This window comes from Poecile atricapillus, chromosome W (genome assembly GCF_030490865.1).
Source record: "Poecile atricapillus isolate bPoeAtr1 chromosome W, bPoeAtr1.hap1, whole genome shotgun sequence".
NCBI classification, from domain to species: domain Eukaryota; kingdom Metazoa; phylum Chordata; class Aves; order Passeriformes; family Paridae; genus Poecile; species Poecile atricapillus.
Window position 1 is genome coordinate 99,468,812 of NC_081288.1, and position 17,347 is coordinate 99,486,158.

General features: G+C 43.7%; 1 protein-coding gene across 1 annotated transcript; it reads right to left on the reverse strand.

The window, feature by feature from the left end:
• Positions 1 to 12,302: 12,302 nt before the first annotated feature.
• On the reverse strand, positions 12,303 to 14,428 carry LOC131591641 (uncharacterized). Its single transcript, XM_058862553.1, has one exon. It carries the CDS (start codon positions 13,964 to 13,966, stop codon positions 12,395 to 12,397), a length of 1,572 nt encoding a protein of 523 aa, XP_058718536.1. The 5' UTR covers positions 13,967 to 14,428; the 3' UTR covers positions 12,303 to 12,394.
• Between the last annotated feature and the right edge of the window lie 2,919 nt (positions 14,429 to 17,347).

The following is a 17,347-nucleotide window of genomic DNA, read 5'->3' on the forward strand; positions in this document are numbered from 1 at the left end:
AAACAAAATTCCCAAAAGAAAATCCCAATCTTTCCAGGTATAATCTGCATTTCCCAAATATTCTTCTACCTTTTCCCCCACCCCTATGGGATCATCCAAGTATGGGGGTAATTCTTTTTTCAATCCTCTTATATCCTGGGTAGTAAGTGGTACAACTACAAACCCAAATCCTCCCCCTTGACCTCCCAAAGGGACTTGGCGGAGTGGCATTTGATGGACCCCTGTCTCTTGGGTCCGGGGGGCTTCTGATGCTCTAGATTGAGTTCCCCTTCTAGTTCTAGGGGGTGATATGATATGCTGCTCCCCCCCACACACACCATTGTTATTCTCAGGTGGAGCTGTAGGAACAGCATTTCCCTGATCCCTTTGCCCTGGAAGGTGAGGATACAGGGCATCTTCAGCTGGCCTTGGGTCAGCTGGTAACACCGGAGGACAAGACGGGGGAAGGTGCTGAAAAACATCCCAGTCTTCACCATTTTCCTCTTCCCCCCCCCCTTTTTCCTCTTCTCCTTTTTTTCTTAACACATAGATTTCTCCTGTTGCTTGTTTAAACCATATTAATCCACATTCTTTTTCAATCCATCCTTTCCAATTCTCCTCTAGATACCTCCACAGAATTCGACACAAATGAATTTTATCTGTTCCATAAGATGGCCATATGAGTCCATTCAGCAACTTATACTCTGGCCATACATAATAACAATATTTCACCATCATCTCCATAGTTATTTCTGGGTGAATGCACAATCTGTCCCAAGATCTCAGCATTCTCCCCAAGGGACTCTCTGGAGGTATTGTGGGATCGTCGCCCCTTTTGCTGAGACCCCTTCCCGGCTGTACCTTTGCAACCCTCCATGGGTGCCTTATTTTACTTGTGCTACCCTCCCTGGGTGCCGTCCCAGGCTTGCTCCCCGAAGATCCCATTTTACTCACCAGTGAGGTTTTCAGTGGTCCTTCTCTGTGGACTCTTCACGGACCCCCCTGGTCCGCCACTTGTCTGTCTCCTGGACAGTCTCAGGAACCCAATTGATCGCCCAGTGCTGGCCGCCACCAAGGGGAGCTGATCACCGAAACTGGGTGAGGCGCGCCTTCAGCTCCGCTCGCTGCCCACCACCCCGGATGGTGGAAATATCACGGACAAGCCCCCAAAAATTGTCAGGAAAATTAATCCACAAACACCAGAGGTTTATGTCCAAAAAGGAGACAGAGGAGTCCTTTTTTCTTTATTCAAATAAAGGGAGAGGCCATGGGGCATTCCCCTGGGGTCTCTCAAATTCTTGGAGGGCGCAGCCTCCTTTTTATCCTAATTCCCGGCCGCTTGTCCCTTCTCTCTTTCCCCATAGGCTGAGGTACTTGAGAGGTACAGGCTTCCCGGAACGCCTGATACTGGTGGCGATACCTTCCCCCCCCCCCCCCCCCGCCCAATGCATAATCCTTTCTTAACTTTTATGGAATTCATAGTGTTCTTTCAGTGCCCCTTTGATCTTCTACTGGAATCCATCCCATTGTTTCCGTCGTCTCTCACTGATAGCTACATCTAATCAACTGACCCACAGCTTGTTTGTAAAGACAAGCTCATCATTCCTCTCAACCCTCACAGACAGAAAACAGCCTCGCCAGGTGCTGTTTGTCTGCCCATTGTTTTCTTGGCAAGAGAAAGTCAGAGGGTGTTATACATCACTGACCAATGATGGTGATGTAGTGATTTACTAACCAATAAGAGTTTCCTTTCTGTACTTTCCACGAACCAGTCTATAAAATAGGCTGAAGCAATAAACTAAGGAATTCTCCTGTTCTGACTCCATGAGAGTCTGTGTCGCCTCTTTCCAACCATTCCTTAATAGAGCGACAAAGGTGTGCATGCTTTTTGGAGGAGATATCCCCATGCACCTCAGCGCTGAATAAATTCATACCTGCTCTTATAACTACTCTGCTAGTTATAGAGTCCCTTTATTCCGCATATCATTTTGGCGAGCCAGGCAGGAGGGTCTCTGTCTGGCTGCGGGAGCGGCCGAGGAACGGATTCCCTGGCGCACCCCCAGGACTTTTCTGGGAAGGACCCCGAGCCTCGGTTCGCTCACCGCGAGGACAGACAACAACCTGCCGGCCTGCGGATAAAGGTATGAATTAAATATCAAGGAAAGGGCTGCTGGTAAACCAAACAGAGATGTCTGTCCTACAGCACAGTCCCGGTGGGCTTGCAAGCACCCGGCCAGAAGGGGCCGGAGACAGAGGGAAAGGGATTGATCCTGGCTGATAGTGTGGCTGATGAGGGGGGGGTTCTCGCTGAGCTGACAGAGCAGCCCGCTAGTGACTCTGGGGGTGAGTCGAGCGAACCCTTGTTTTGTGTGAATGCTCAGTCCGGACATGTTGAGTCACTGAGTGTGTTTGGTGTGTGAATGAGAGAGTGAGACGCACCAGAGGTGCGGAGCAAGTGCGGAGCTCTATCCGCGGTTCCGACCTCGGGCTACTGGGCCGGCCGGAAAAAAGCGAAGCGACTAGTCAGTGTGGAGCAAACCCAAGTGTAAATGAGGAGTGTTGTGCTTAAGTGTAAAGTGGTTAATATTTGTTTTAACCATGAGTAGACGCTGGTATTGTTGCTTTAATAACCATCAAGGCATATACTCCACGTGCAAAGTGAAAACTCTGAAGTTTGTGTGTGGAAAGTCAAATTAGGTGCCCACTAATTGAGATTGTGTATAAGAGGAGGACTGGGAAGAATTGTGTGAAGAGCTGTTTAAGTAATGTGTCAAGACAGGGACTAGATCTAGTGGTGTGTGGTAAATAGAGTGAACACAAATGAGGAGAAGCAAAAGTGATGACAGAATTTTTACAGCCCAAGAAAGAAAAACATCAAGGGCCCAAAGAGTCTCCTGAGACAGAGGGGATGAAGTTGGCCACCAGGAAGTGGCAGAGGCGTTCTCCCCCCAGCAAGGGAGACCTGACCCAGAGAGTGGTTGAGAAAAATCAGTGTACTGTCTGCAAAATAGAGAGACACTGAAAATGGCAATGTCTGCAAAAACAGCTGGACTCTCAAAAGTCCAGAAGATAAGAGAAATAGACCTAGAATCTTTGTAAACTTTTAAAGTAAGTTTGAATTAAAAAGGAGTGTGTCTTAGTGAAAACAAAGACCTCTAGATCCACCTTATTTTTTATCCGTGAGGGAGAAAATTGTTTAAAAAAATTTTTTTTTGATTGTTCAAAAGAGTTATAAAATTGTGGTTTCTTCTGTAAGCTCAGAAATTTGAATGTGTCTTTCTCTAAGACAATTGTGGAAATGATAGTAAATGAATTTTAGAGATTTAATTCATTTGTCTACAGAAGATTTTGTGCAAAGCTAAAAGGGTCCTGTTTAGAGAAGACCACAGCCTCCTGCTTTTTGTGTGTTTTGTTGTAAAAAGCCAGAATTAGTAAATTCTAATCCTGAAGCTAATTCTGCAACTGCTACCTTGTAAAGATAATGGTGTCCCTAATTATTTATCATGCAACTTCCTCTGTGGAGGCTATAAGAAAACCTTAAGAAGTATTTTATTATCTTTCCTTGGTTAATTTGTTAATCACCTTCCTACCCCTAGGGTAGACTTAATGCAAAAATGGGAAAACACAGAGTCCCCATTATCTGCAAAGCTGTGCAGTCACAGTTCTGATGGTAGCTGAAGCCTGAAGACTAGCAAGACTCTAACAAAAAAAACCCAAAAAAGGCTCAGCTTGCCTTTAGACTTTACTGTTTACAAAATACAATAAGAAATTGAGTAGTGATAAAAAGTATGTTATAAATTCAAGAAAAGGAGCCGAGAGTTTTCCTGGCACAATCCACTGAGAAAACAAGGTAAAATGTGGATTGTCTAAAACTTTGTCAAGTTGAGGATTAAATCCAAGAAATTTAGACTTAAAACAGCCAAATTGAGGACTAATCCAAGAAACCTGGAATATGTGAGATATTACAATGCCCAAGAGTGGATATTAACAAGTAAGTGTAAAGTAAAGAGCACCTTATTGTCTTGTTGTGACTGAGTGAAGTTGAATAGAACAGATGGGAGAATGTGTAAATAGATAGGTGTGATTGTTGCTTTAAAGCTTGATTTCTAAAATTGTATTCTGTTAAAGAAGAAAGATTTTCTGTGCAGTGCTGGAGTGAGAGTGAACATGAGTCGACCCTTCCACGAGGACTAGGTCACGGTGGGGACAAGTGGAGAAGTTATCTTCCTCTTTGCGAGCTCCTGTCTTGGAGCCCCGGGGTAGCAAACCGGAGCTGGGACTTGTAGTCCAGGAGCCGCGGGGGTGTTGCGTCAAATCGGTTCTCAGCGGGATGGCGGCTCTGGTCTCAGAGCAGAGTCAAGGTTGTCTTTAGTGGTGATCTTCCCTCCGCGCCTTTCCTCCCCCTGAGCAACAAGAGCTGCTTGCGGGGGAGGGGTCACTTTGGTGAGCTGGTATGTGATTCAGCATTTAAAGTTTTTTTTAGAAGTTTTTTTGCCCCACTGTAGTGGCAGTGAAAGGTTTTTTTTGGGAGATCGTGCTCCCAGAGCTACTCCCTGAGGAGTAGCAGGTCAGCCTCAAGAGTGCAGAGAGACTCCTGGAGCTCCGGCCGGCGATGAGTCGGGCCGGACCCTGATAAGGTCAGGGCATGGAGGGTGCCCTGGAGGGATGAGTTCAGCTTGTCCCTCGAGTAAGGCGAGAGCAGGGGCCGTCTAGGTCTTGGTGCCCCTGGATTGTTTAAACTCATTTGGAGCTCTCTCAAGCCGCAGAGCTGTGTTTAGGTTGTTCTAGTGGCTGCAAGCAAGCTAGATTGAACTCCAGATGCTAGTTCGAGTTCCCTGCTCCAGGCACAGGGAGATCAAAGAGCTCTCAGTAACTCCTGGAACCTCCTAAAACTGTGAAGCAAGCCGGGAACATGCCCAATGGTGAGGGAGCTGGGTGAGTCCCTCTAGGACCCAAGTTTTCTATGCCGGAGTCTTATGAAACCTCGGGCACATTAAGTTCTGTAATTCCGAGAGTAAAGACTAGTGTCAGACTGTCTCAGAGAGCTTTTTCTTAGCCAGATGTGTGAGTGAGATATGGAGCAGTGCTGACGTACGGTATCAGCTCCAAACCAAGGGAGCTGCAAGCTGTAAGCTCTTGTTTTCCCGAGTTCTGAGAGAATTCCGGGTGTAATTGTGCTGTAGGCTTCTGCAGCAGTAAGCTGTGTCGGTGCTTAAAATTTGGGATTTCAGGAAGAGCAGTGAAGTTTGGAGAGGGGCTTAGAAGAATTCCAAGAAATGCATCCTGAGAGAAAGTGGAAAAAGAAGTAAGCTCTGTTTGTTTTTTCTTGGGTGAAACAAACCCATTTCTCAGCATGTCTTCTAATTCCTTTACTTTAGTGAATATCATAAAATTTTGTGGTTAATTTTATTTTTAGAGGCAAGTTAAAATTATTTTGTCTCTCTTTTCACAATATGAAATGCTGATCATCTCTTGGATGATTGCTGAAGTTATTGTAATGGTGTGTTTAGCTAAAAATCATGCTCAAAACTGCCATGATTTCTTGTTCTTTTGAATTTGCCGAGAGTGCACGTCTCTAGAAGTGCTTGTGTTGTTTTGTAGCTGTGCTTATTACAGAAGCAGAAGTAGACCCAGTTAAAAAATTAGAATTAAAAGACCTAGTCATATCTTGTCATGAGAAAAGTTACACTAGAGATTATTCACATTAGGCAGCTGTGTGAGGATAGACTCCTTTGTACTTGTAGAAGAAAATTTAGAGAAGAATGACGTCTGTGTCTTCATTTCTAGCTTGACTGAAGATCTGTTCAAGAGAGTGGAAATGGTAACTGCAGGTTTGTTTTAGTTGGTAAAGGTAGCTGGCTAGCTGACTAGTCTCTCCGGCCTTTCTGCGGAGGTCGTCTGCTCTGCATTGATGTGAGCTGTGTCTAGCGCCCTTGATGGCTTTGGGGAGGGTCCCCAAAAGGAGGTGTTGAAATTTGTAGTTGATTCTGAGGCAGAAGAATTTGTGTAGTGGAGATTCTAGAGGGATGTAGTGTAAAGAGTAGCGCAGTGAAGGTGGCAAGGAGAGAAAAGTTTGCGATCTCTTTCATTAGAGCTGTGGAAATTGGAAGAAGAGCGGGAAGTGTCTTATTGACTCCGAGAAGGAGCATTGGCTTGTGAGAACTTTGAAACGCGGTTAAGAGATGAAGATTGTATCAGAGAGAGAGGATATCAAGAATATCTAGAGATGCCAAGTTGAGAGTTGCTGGGTTTAAGAGTTGTTTGACTGCTTTTATGCAAAGCGGCTGTAGCAAGACCCGGTCCCATGTAAGTGGCGAACAGCGGGGCCCGGAGCGGCGGCTCCCGGTCCTCTCCCACCCGATGTGAAGGGTGGCAGAGTGCGGTTCGTGAGGGGCGCTGCTGGAGTGGGACCCGCTGTGTCTGTGCCGAAGTCTCGAGGGGTGCGGGGCTGCTGGCAGTGCTTGCCGGCCCGGCAGCAGCGCTGGGTGAGGTTTGCCACTGAGAAGCGAGCTAGCCCAGCAGTTGAGCACCAGACCAGAGAGCTGTGGACTCTGGGCTCTGCCCCTCGGCTGTGGTGAGAGCTGGGTGTGTTTGAACATGCCAAGCCTGTGTGTGAAGAGACAGCGCAGCGAGGAGAGATGGAGCACGGGCTTTGCCCCAAGGTCTGCACACAAGTGGCAGCCTATGGGCCCCTGCAGAGCGAGCTGCTGAATAGAGCCTGCTCAGCCCAGAGCTGCGGCAGCAAGAGGAGAGAGACGGCCTGAAGAACTGCTGTGAATAAGAAACAAAAGCCAAGAAACAGACTGGTAGATGATGAGACCAAAACAAAAGTAGTCTTGCTCGCTAAGTTCTGAAAACCTCATCAAGATGTTTAATTTCTTAGAGTAAGATCTCTTTTTCCTCATTTATTTTCCTTCTTTCTTTTACTCTTGTTGTTAAAAGGAGTTTGTTCTAAGAACCTATTAAAAGTTTGTGAAGCTAAACAAGTAAGTATTAACCAAAGAGTAAAAAGGTAATAAATGTAATTTATTTAAAGTCAAAACTAACCTAGCCTTTCTTGTTTAACTAATTCGAATGCACAGAAAGAGATTGGCTCCTATGTTTACTGTTAAATTTTGTTTAACCCAAGAATTTTATGTTTTCACTTTCCCTGTGTTGCTAAGAAATCCCTTTCAGGTACTACTGATAAGCTAAATTCACACCAGTAAGATCAAAAGACCTGAGGACTGAACTATAACACCCAAGTGATACCAAATAGACTCTTGAGCAGAGACCGGCAGTAATGAACTGAGACAATCCAAATAGTCCAAAGGATAAGCTAAGAATCACGCCTAAATGAGAAGTAAGACCAAGCCTGTATCAATAGTTTGAAGTCCTGCCTGGACAAGTTCTGAGACACTTTCGATATCCACCTTAGAGAGAAATACTCCCACTCCAAACAAGAAGATTAGAGCTGCTTTAGTTGAGAGATCCTCATATATTTTTGCTTTTACCTGTGATTTGTATAAAAGAGAGGAGAGAATCACAACTTCCATCAGTGCCACATCATATACCCTGTCTAAAAATAGGTATTGTGGTTCACAAAGTTAAGCCTCTCACTGCAAGAAATGTTGTTGTGTGCCAAATCTATTAAAAATAGCTTAAATTATAACTTTTGCTTTGCAGATGAGAAATTACTAGTGCCTGTTGAGTGAGAAATACCTGAGGAATGGTGAGAAACTACTGTTAAAAAGTGTCAAAAAGGATTTGCTTAAAAATTAAAAAAAAAAAGTGACCAAGAAATAGGGGGCAAGACCAGATTGGCCACTACAACTCGCCACCGAGAAGAATATAAAACACCTGCTGTGAGCTGCAACCTCATAGGCAGAGTGGGTGGGGGTGTAAGCCATACTGGACCCATATTACTCCTACTTCTGTCACTTATCCTTTTCCCTTTTGGGACGCCAGCAAAGCCATGTTACAAATACTATCAAAAGCTTTACATAAAAAGACACCGAGCTTCTTTTTATATTAAGAAAGGAAGCTGTAAAAGTAGACTAAAAAATAAAAGGCATTAGTATTGCTAAGTAAAAGAATTTACTAATTTTCTAGAAAAGGGGGGACTGAAACAGAGAAATAAAGAATTAGAAAGAAATGCTTAACTAAAAGAAGTGTTTGACAAAAACAAGAAAAGGGTCAGACTGCAAGATAAGATAAAAAGCTGGAATACACAAACAAGATGCAAACACAAAGGCACCACAGGATAAAAGAGATTCCTCAGACCCTAAGCCGGAAAAAACGAATTTAAAGTCCCAAAAGGTGGCCAAAAGACTGAAAGAGGCATAGAGCTAATTGTAATATGAAGTGAGGACAAGTGGGGTTAGGAAATGAATATGTATTAGGCGTATCACGTAAACCTAGTCTGTAAAAGATAAAAAGGGAAAACCAAATCAAAAAGGTGTGCATGCTTTTTGGAGATATCCCCATGCACCTCAGCGCTGAATAAATTCATACCTGCTCTTATAACTTCTCTGCGAGTTATAGGGTTCCTTTTATTCCGCATATCAGCAGGATCACAGAAATGCTGTGACCTTGCAGGGAAGTCTTCAGGCTTCTCCTGTAATAAAAGGAAATCCTAGAACAGGCCTGCCTAACACACACCGAGCCCTGACCACAAAAACGGTGATGGATGTCATGAATAAAATCTCTCAAGAAATCCGCCCCGGTTCAAATACTGTGTTTAGTTATGTACAGTTAATGTTCTTATCCCATTTGTAAACCTTGTTTGTTGTACCTCTTGTTTACTCTGATAGTTATTAGTAATGTTAATTACTTACCAGTTTTTAAAGTGTTTTAAGAGTTCTTATGATACATTCTTCTATCCCTTTCCCTTACTTCCCTGCTACTATGTAACAAAGCTGCTCCCAGGGGGTCTGGGCCACACTAACAAAAGCTACCCATTAGAAAGGTGTGCCACAGAACGAGGCAACTCCCATGGACCCTGTGCCACACTAGAATAAAGCAACTCCCAGGAAGCTCTGCAACCGAGTAATGTGCAAACTAAGGCATGCAAGACACCAAAACAACGAGCTAACAGAGGAATAAAAAGACAAAGAAACATATTCTAGCAAGCTATGATGAAAGACCATCTTCCTGCATCACCTAAGCCTGCTTAAAAACCATCTTCCTGGATCACCATGACCTAAAGAGGACCGGAAAGGACTGACCACCCTAGACAATGAGCCAGAACAACAGGCCTCCTGGCTACTCTCATGAGGATGGAAGCCCCAGCTCTGCAGTGTGTGCTGCAAAGCTGAATTGTGCCTCTGTTGCTATATTTTATATATTAGTAAAGGCCTGTATGCACAAACCAGCCTTTGACATAAGTCGTGATATTAAGGGCTAAAGTCCTTGAAACCTTCATGCAGAAGAGAGAGTAAAGCAAAACAATATCCCTGTGTGTAAGAGAAAAAATGTAAACTGTGTGTGTTAGCCAATAGTAACTTGCTCTGCCTGCAGACCCTGTAGAACCCTATAAAAGTGTGCTAAAGATAGAAATAAATCGGCATTCACAATTACTTCTGTGAAGACTGGTGAAGAGCTGGCGGTCTCTCAATATTTGGCGCTCTGAACGGGACACGCTGCGGGCAGGGGGGCTTCAGTGGATCCACACACGGTGGGACGGAGCCTTGGACCGAGGTTGGTGGAGCGGATCTGAGTGCAGATAGATGCTGCCTTGGATAGGTACCAGATAGGCGGCTTGCGAATCAACGGGGGTGAGTCGCTGGGGGAGTCCGAAGGCAGGGGCGCGGTAGAAGGGTCGCAACCTTCCCTCCTGCCGCCGAGCCGCTAGCATGGATGTGGAATTTGGGGCGGCAGATAAACTGCTTCTCTGCATCCTCATTAAACGAGGCGGAGCAGCCAGGGAAAAGGACCTGAATATGCTCATTATATGGGCTAATTGTCTTGGGCATTTGCAGTGCTCACTGCTTTTTGCGGTGCAAGAACGGACTGATATATGGGCTCTGATATGGGAAACGACAATTACGGAAAAGAGCAAGGACACTGTGTTTCTCGGTCGAACTTGGCAGATTGTAATTAATACCTTAAAAAACAGAAAAGCGAGATATGCTGAAGCTGTGAGCCCCGTAATTCTACCTGCGTCACAGCGGCAGATGCCTTTACCTCCCACTGCTGGGCAAGCACTCCTATCTATGCTGCCCATGGAGAGAGGGAGGGAGAGTTAGGGAGAAGAAAATAATGAGAAAAAAAGTTCCACAGGGAACGCTGAAACAACGAACAGAATCTGTTCAGTTATGGCAGGATGTGATACATCCAGAACTATTTGCTTCATTTTTGGAGTCACTTTTAACACTACAACCTTATTTAAGTTCCATCTTTACCACCCTGGAAGAAAAGAAGCCAGATTTAGACTGGTTTCCACCGGAACCAGGAAGATATGAGGGAGCGAGGTGGGCGCAGAGAACAAAGGCACCCTGGGGGTAGAAGCAGCGCAAGAAAAGTTCCAAGGCCACTCTGAACAATTACAGAAACAGCTGAGCAGAAACAGGTAGCTCAGACAGCTTCAAAGAGAGACAAACTAGTCAAAAAATCTCAAACTATATGGTATCGAGTTCAAAATTCATCCTTGTAATTAGAAGCCGATAAACTGCAATGATCGCCATTGTTAGCACCTGGCCGTGAGAGACTTTTCGTGTAAAATCGCCTGCTTTTGCAAAATCATGCCTTTTCTTCCTCTATCAGCGAACAACAAGAGAGATTGAGAGAAAAAATTGCATTTGTTAAAGTTAACTTTGTGAGGCTTTTTTTTTTCTTTCTCTCCGCTTTTCCTCTCTGCAAGAGTATGTGGAGAATGTGAAGAAAGATAAGAGCAGAGCTGCAGCAGCAGCAGAGTGGGCAGTCCACCCCCCCGTTCCCTCTCTGGAGGAGGGGCACTGGGATGGTGCCCAGTTTGTTAAAAAGTCATGATTTATTGAGTTTTAAAATGTTTTTATATACCATTGTAGAGTTAATTTTGTGTTTTAAGTAATTATGAGTTTATGCAATTGCAGTTTTTAGGATTTTACTACAGAAATTATTGTGGTTCTTTAAAAGTTAAGAAAGAAAAAAAAAAAAAAAGAAAAAAAAGAAAAAAAAAAAAAAAAGTGTTTAAACTGAATATTAACAGAAGTTGCCTTGCAATAATTGGTTTTAGAACCCAAGGTTAAAACATGGTGTGATTTACAACTTTTAGGAAAACCTTCTTCCAATTAATGTTATCTACAGAAGAGATTTGTGGTTTAAAAAATAATTAGTCAAGAGAATTTTACTGTATAAGACAAAGCTAAGTTAAAGTATATATTATCTATTTGCTTGTTTTTTCCACAATTTTAATAAGGTAATTTTAATGTGAGTCCTTTTGTTATATAAAACACATATAACTGCATATATACCAATTTGGATTTTAGATTTTAGTTTGAGAATTGGACTTAATGTTTCTGAAAAAATGTAAATGTAGTACTTTTGAAAAGTGTTACAAAAGCTGGATGGCAACTTGCCAAATCCTGTGTTGTGGTTTTTCTATAGAAAAACTACACTTTAAAATCCTAACCAATTTCAGCATATACTAGGTAAATTCCTGTTATGAATAAGTATTTTTAGTAACATTTGCAGTTACTGTGAGTTATTCTCAAAGCTAGATGACATAGAATTGTGATGGATTTGTTACATTTTTATAATTTCTACAGTGAATCCATGCTATTGTTATATTGTGTTTAAAAGGTATATATCAAACTTTTAGCTGCTTTTTGTAGTAACAGAATAAGATTAAGTTATGTTTTCATTTAATATAGATTAAGTGTTAATAGAATTAAGGATAGTCAAGTTTTATAATGTTTAAGCTTGAATGTTTTTAAGTTATAAATTTTAAGCTTTAAGTTTTCTAACTTAGATATTCTTTTAAGGTTAAGTTTGTTATTTCCTTTTGTCATATATAATTATTGTTGAGTTTAGATATTGTTTGATTGAAATTGTTTTGTGTTTTGTTGGAGACACTTGTTTAAACTGCAAAGTATAGTTGTTTTCCTAGAGAGAGGAGGACGGCCACAGCTGAGACAGCTGTGATGGAACACTGGTGAACACCTGCTTGTGTGTCGGAGAAGGGAGACGCAGACACCAGGTGGTCGTCAAGCAAATCTCGTTTATTGATCCTTATACTCGTGTTTAAATACATGATTTAATTAGCTCATACATATTGCAAAACTATAGCTCATCATTGGTTATTCTGCTATCTACAACACTGCAAAACATAGCTATCTGCCTCTGCATTCTTGCAATTACCAGACCGTCCCTGTTCCTTCTTTTTCGTTCTGTTTACCACATTCTTGTTCTCCTCCCCACATCTCAAGGGCAGTCCGGCCTTGAAACTGTCTCTACACTAGTTATGTTTTATCTCTAGCAAGTTTATACAGTCATGGCCTTTCTCGCCTAACCATTCTGCCACAAAAGTCTCCACACTTCCCCCGCTTTCTTTTTGGATTACGAGGTTAGCGTGTTTTTCTAACAAGGCCGTAGTTAATGCAATTAAGCGGTTCTGAATACATTGTAAAATACATGGTCCAAAAAGCAAAATTATAACAACAAGCAAAACTGGTCCAACCAACATCATAAGTACATTTTTCACCCATCCTCTCATACCCCAGGAGTCCAACCATTCACCCACTGGGGCTGACTCAACGGTGATTTTCTTCATATTGTCTTTCAATTGTTGTAACTGCTTGTGAATAGATTCAGAATGATCTGACAAATTCATACAACACATCCCTTCAAAATCCTGACACCCATGTCCTTGAGCTAATAATAAAAAATCTATAGCAGCGCGATTTTGCAATACCGCATGCCTAACACTACTAACATCTACAGCTAACTGAGATAATATATTTGTGGTTACATTTATTTGTTTCTCGGTCCAACAGGCAAGTTTTCCCAATTGATTTAATGCCTGTGCTGCTGCAGCCCCGGGGAGAAGTATAGAAGCAATGGTATTTGCGGGCTTGTCCCATAGCTGTACTTCATCCTGACAACCTTCTCCCAGCAGCTTAGTTGATCGCCGCTCCCTGATTCGCTTCTGATTCCAAGTACCATTAGCATGCAAAAGTTGTTGAAAATCGGGGGCAAACATCGTAAGTTTTCCAAGATAACAGGGGCCTCCCCAAGGTTTTGATGGTATACCTGCCCATGCCCGATCCCCACAGATTAAAAAGATTCCAGGTGGTAATTGTTTTGGTCCTCGGTTGATAGCATTAATACTTGCAATAAATTTAGACCCACAATAAGTGCCTTTCTGATATCTATGGTCAAAAGGAGACACAATAGTACTGCCATTACTGGGCCTGCTAAGCGGGTCTTCCCATGGGTATTCTCCGGGATGCCCGAACTCGATACAATAGTTTCCTGCCTTAGATCCCAACAGCTGCAGTTCTTGAGGTTCTGTTCCTGTTCTATTTAACTTCATCGTAATATTGGCCATTTGTTGTGCAAATGTTGTTGGCATAAATGATCCTCTTTGACAAGGGGGGCAAATTGTTTGGTTACACTGGCTATTAAGAAATGGTTGTACCCTTGGGACTCTAGTTGATAAAAAGGCCGCTATGCATGCTACCGTATGATTTCTTTCTATTTTGAATTTAGTCCAAGCATCAAATTCTTCAAAATCCATTAAGGGTAGTCCAATGAGACATGTTCTAAATGGATCACTTGGGGTAGCCATGGATAAGCAAAAGGAATTAACTCCTGTTGCATTGGCCCATGCAATCCACATATTAGCTCTCGGGTTGATGTCCAGGATTGCTGTGGTAGTTATGAGCTGACTGCTCAACCATAGCCCTAGTAGCCAGTACTTCACCCCAGTTGTTATCTTCCACTTGCCACCATGGTGGGATAAAAATGTTACCCACACACTGAACTCCCATAACGCTGGAGTAGTTTTGTTTCTCAATCTTAACTGCATGTTGCTGAATCTGAAAAGCCCTTTCTACCCACTCAAGTTCTTCCTGCGTGGGGTCTAACCCTTGTGTCCTCCTATACGCGATGAAGGACCTTACTGCATTCTCTTCCCTAACGCTTAGCCACTCATGGTAACATTTCCTACACCAAGGTGATCTCAATAACCCTTTTACAATCCACACAATCTTACCACATCCCCCACATAACAACCTGACCCACACAGAACACGGCCCAGGGCAGCTTTCACACTCAATATCTGGTATGGTAATTTGTTTACGGTATCCACGGAGCTCGGTAACGATTGATACCCAGTCCTGCGGTGTCTCCCAATTTAATTCGAGTCCAGTCAATCCTCGTAGTTGCTCGAGGGCTGTGTTCACGGATATGGAGAGCTGCTCAAGGAGGTTACTGGCCATTGGCTGCATCAATCCAGGGCTTCACCCATCTAGCTGGAATCCACAGTGTTCTTAATGCCCACACAACGGCAAGAAGTTCTAATGTTTGCAGACTGTCTTCTGGAGCCGCTTCAATCATGTGATGTTTCCATTGGGACCCTTCCTTCCAGGTTATGGCTGCTTTCCTTGACTTTTTCCCGGCATCTGTGAAGACCGTAACGGCTTCTGGTATAGGCTGGTCTGACCGCAACGGTTTTGCAACCCAGTCCCAATCTTTTAACCATTGGAAATGTCGTGGTATTAAAGGCCCTGTACAAACAGATGCTCCTGATCCCAGCAACGCTGTCTGTAACTCCTCCGAATTATGCAGGTACCAGTCTAGGTCTTCATTTTTTATAGGTATGTAAATTGTTGTAGGTTCAGTTCCAGTAATTTCTATTATCCTGGTACGGCCTTTACATAACAGGGTGGCCATCTGTTCAATTTTCGTACTTATTGTCCTTTTTGCTTGTAGTGGTGGGGATAGCCATTCCAGGACCCTCATTTCCCCCGCTTTTTTCTGCAATTGTGTAAGAGCGCCGAGAAGATGTTCTGAGGTATTCCATATAGTAAGGTCAATGGGCAAATCCATATCGCGACGGGAAACAAAACCGACTTCTATACACTGGAGAATATCTTTGATTGCTTGGTTCTGTTGAGGGGAAATCGTGACAGGCAAACTGGGATCTGTTCCCTTCAACAGTGGGCGAAGGCAGTTTAGTAAGGTGTTTGGGATGCCAACTATGGGTTTCAACCATTGAAGATCGCCAAGTAGGCGTTGCGCGTCATTTAAAGTGACAATTTTTGTTGAGAGCTGCAGTTTTTGTGGACGCACAATTTGATTGGTAATAGTCCATCCCAGGTACTTCCAAGGTGCGGTCTGTTGTATTTTGTCTTGAGCAACCACAAGAGATGCTTTTGCCAATGTAGTTTGGATCTCTCTCAATTGATCAAAAGTGAATTTGGGCTTTTGAGCAAAAAGAATATCATCCATGTAATGATAAATTATGGTCTCAGGCCACTTTCGTCTCAGAGGCTGTAGGGCTGCATCGACATATAGTTGACACAAGGTAGGGGAGTTACGCATGCCCTGAGGCAATACTGTCCATTCAAATCGCTTATCAGGTTCCCCTCTGTTAATTGCAGGCAAGGTAAAGGCAAATCGCTTTGTATCTTGTGGGTGGAGGGCGATAGTGAAAAAACAGTCCTTTAAATCGATGACCAGAAGGGCCCAGTGTTGTGGGAGCATCGCTGGATTCGGGAGACCTGGTTGCAATGCTCCCATAGCTTCCATTTGATCATTTACTGCTCTCAAGTCATGCAAAAGACGATACTTTCCAGATTTCTTCTTAATCACAAATATAGGAGTATTCCATGGGCTAGTAGACAACTTTAGATGACCTTGTTGAAATTGTTCTCTGACTAGTTGATGTGCTTGCAACAAACTTTCCCTTTTTAGAGGCCATTGCTTAACCACCACTGGTTTGTCGGTTGTCCAGGTAAGTGGAATAGGGAAAGTCCAAGCAATGGCAATTACTCCAAAGGGTGCTCATTAGACAGAACAACTCCAAGCTAAACTAAAATGTCCCTTCCTATTAAACACTGCACTGTTGGAGGTAAAGGGACGACCGACAACACAGCCACTAATGTTTGCCCATCTATGATCACTTGTATAGGGGGCGTTCTTTTAGCTAGCGTGTATCCCCCGACTCCGGTCACTGTATCCATGGTTTGTTTGGATGGCCAACTGCTAGGCCAATACTCCGGAGATACTATGCTGGTGTCTGCTCCCGTGTCCAACAAGCCCCAAAGTTCTACTGATTGTTCAGCATATTTCAATGTTATTTTCTTTTTTGGTCTGCTGTTTAAGTCCATTGTGAGCATGGCTATCCCTGATGATCCAAATCCTTGATTATTCCGAGGGCCTTGCATCAATGTTTGAATGCCTTTGGTTGTCTGTGGCAGTGGTATAAATTGGGCAATGCGTTGACCGGCTTCAACAGTAATTGGAGGGTAGAGCGTATATGCCATAATTTGTATCTCTCCGGTGTAGTCCGCATCTATGACTCCAGGTAAAACAAATAGGCCCATCACAGAAATCGAAGAGCGCCCCAATAAAAGTCCTCCATATACTTGTCCCTTAATCTTTATTGGGCCGTAAACTCCCGTAGGAATTCGAGCAGGGTGTGTTGTCATCAGCGTTGTTTTTATTGCTGCTGCCAAGTCAAGTCCCAAGCTTCCGGCAGTGGCTGGTTGTAGACACGAGGTGGCGCTGTTGTCGCGGCAGCAACTTGTGTCTGGGCGCGGCCGCCATTCGCGCTCCGCCGCGAGTTTCCCGAACGTCGGCGGCAGGCAGAAGAGTTATGCGTATTGCTTTGACAATTTTGGCACCAGACCCCAGTCGCGCGGCATTGTCGTCTCATGTGCCCTCCTCCTCCACAGCGGTAGCATTTCATGGAAGGGGGCTTCTGGGTCGCCGCCGCGGGTGCTGCTGCTTGAGCACGGAGCGGAGCAAGAGCAGCTAACACTTGTGTCTGTGTACTTTCTGCCTGTTTTTGTAACCCCTCTGTTAATGCTTTAATGGCATTCACCAGGAATGCTTGTTGCCCTGTAGGCTGTAATGCCATTCTTTCTAAGGCTTCCTCAATCGTCCAATTAGCCCCCAGGGTCAACAGAACTCTTTTAGTAGTCTCATTACTATTCTGCAAGGCACACTGTTTAAGCAAAGCCCCTCGCATATACTCAGGGACCCCTGCTCGCTCTATAGCCACAGCAACCTTATCAACAAAGTCTCCAAAAGACTCCTCTCTCCCTTGCTTGATTCCCATATACATGGGAATTCCTGAGCTATCTTTCACCTGACTGATAGCAACTCTAACCAGACGCATAGCTTCCCTAACTTTGTCTGGTCCGGAAATCATCTGAGCCTCGGTTCTTTTATAATTTCCTAA

Excerpts from the sequence above, each read along its gene's own strand:
- LOC131591641 (XM_058862553.1), bottom strand. The coding sequence starts at position 13,966 with ATGCAGTTAAGATTGAGAAACAAAACTACTCCAGCGTTATGGGAGTTC.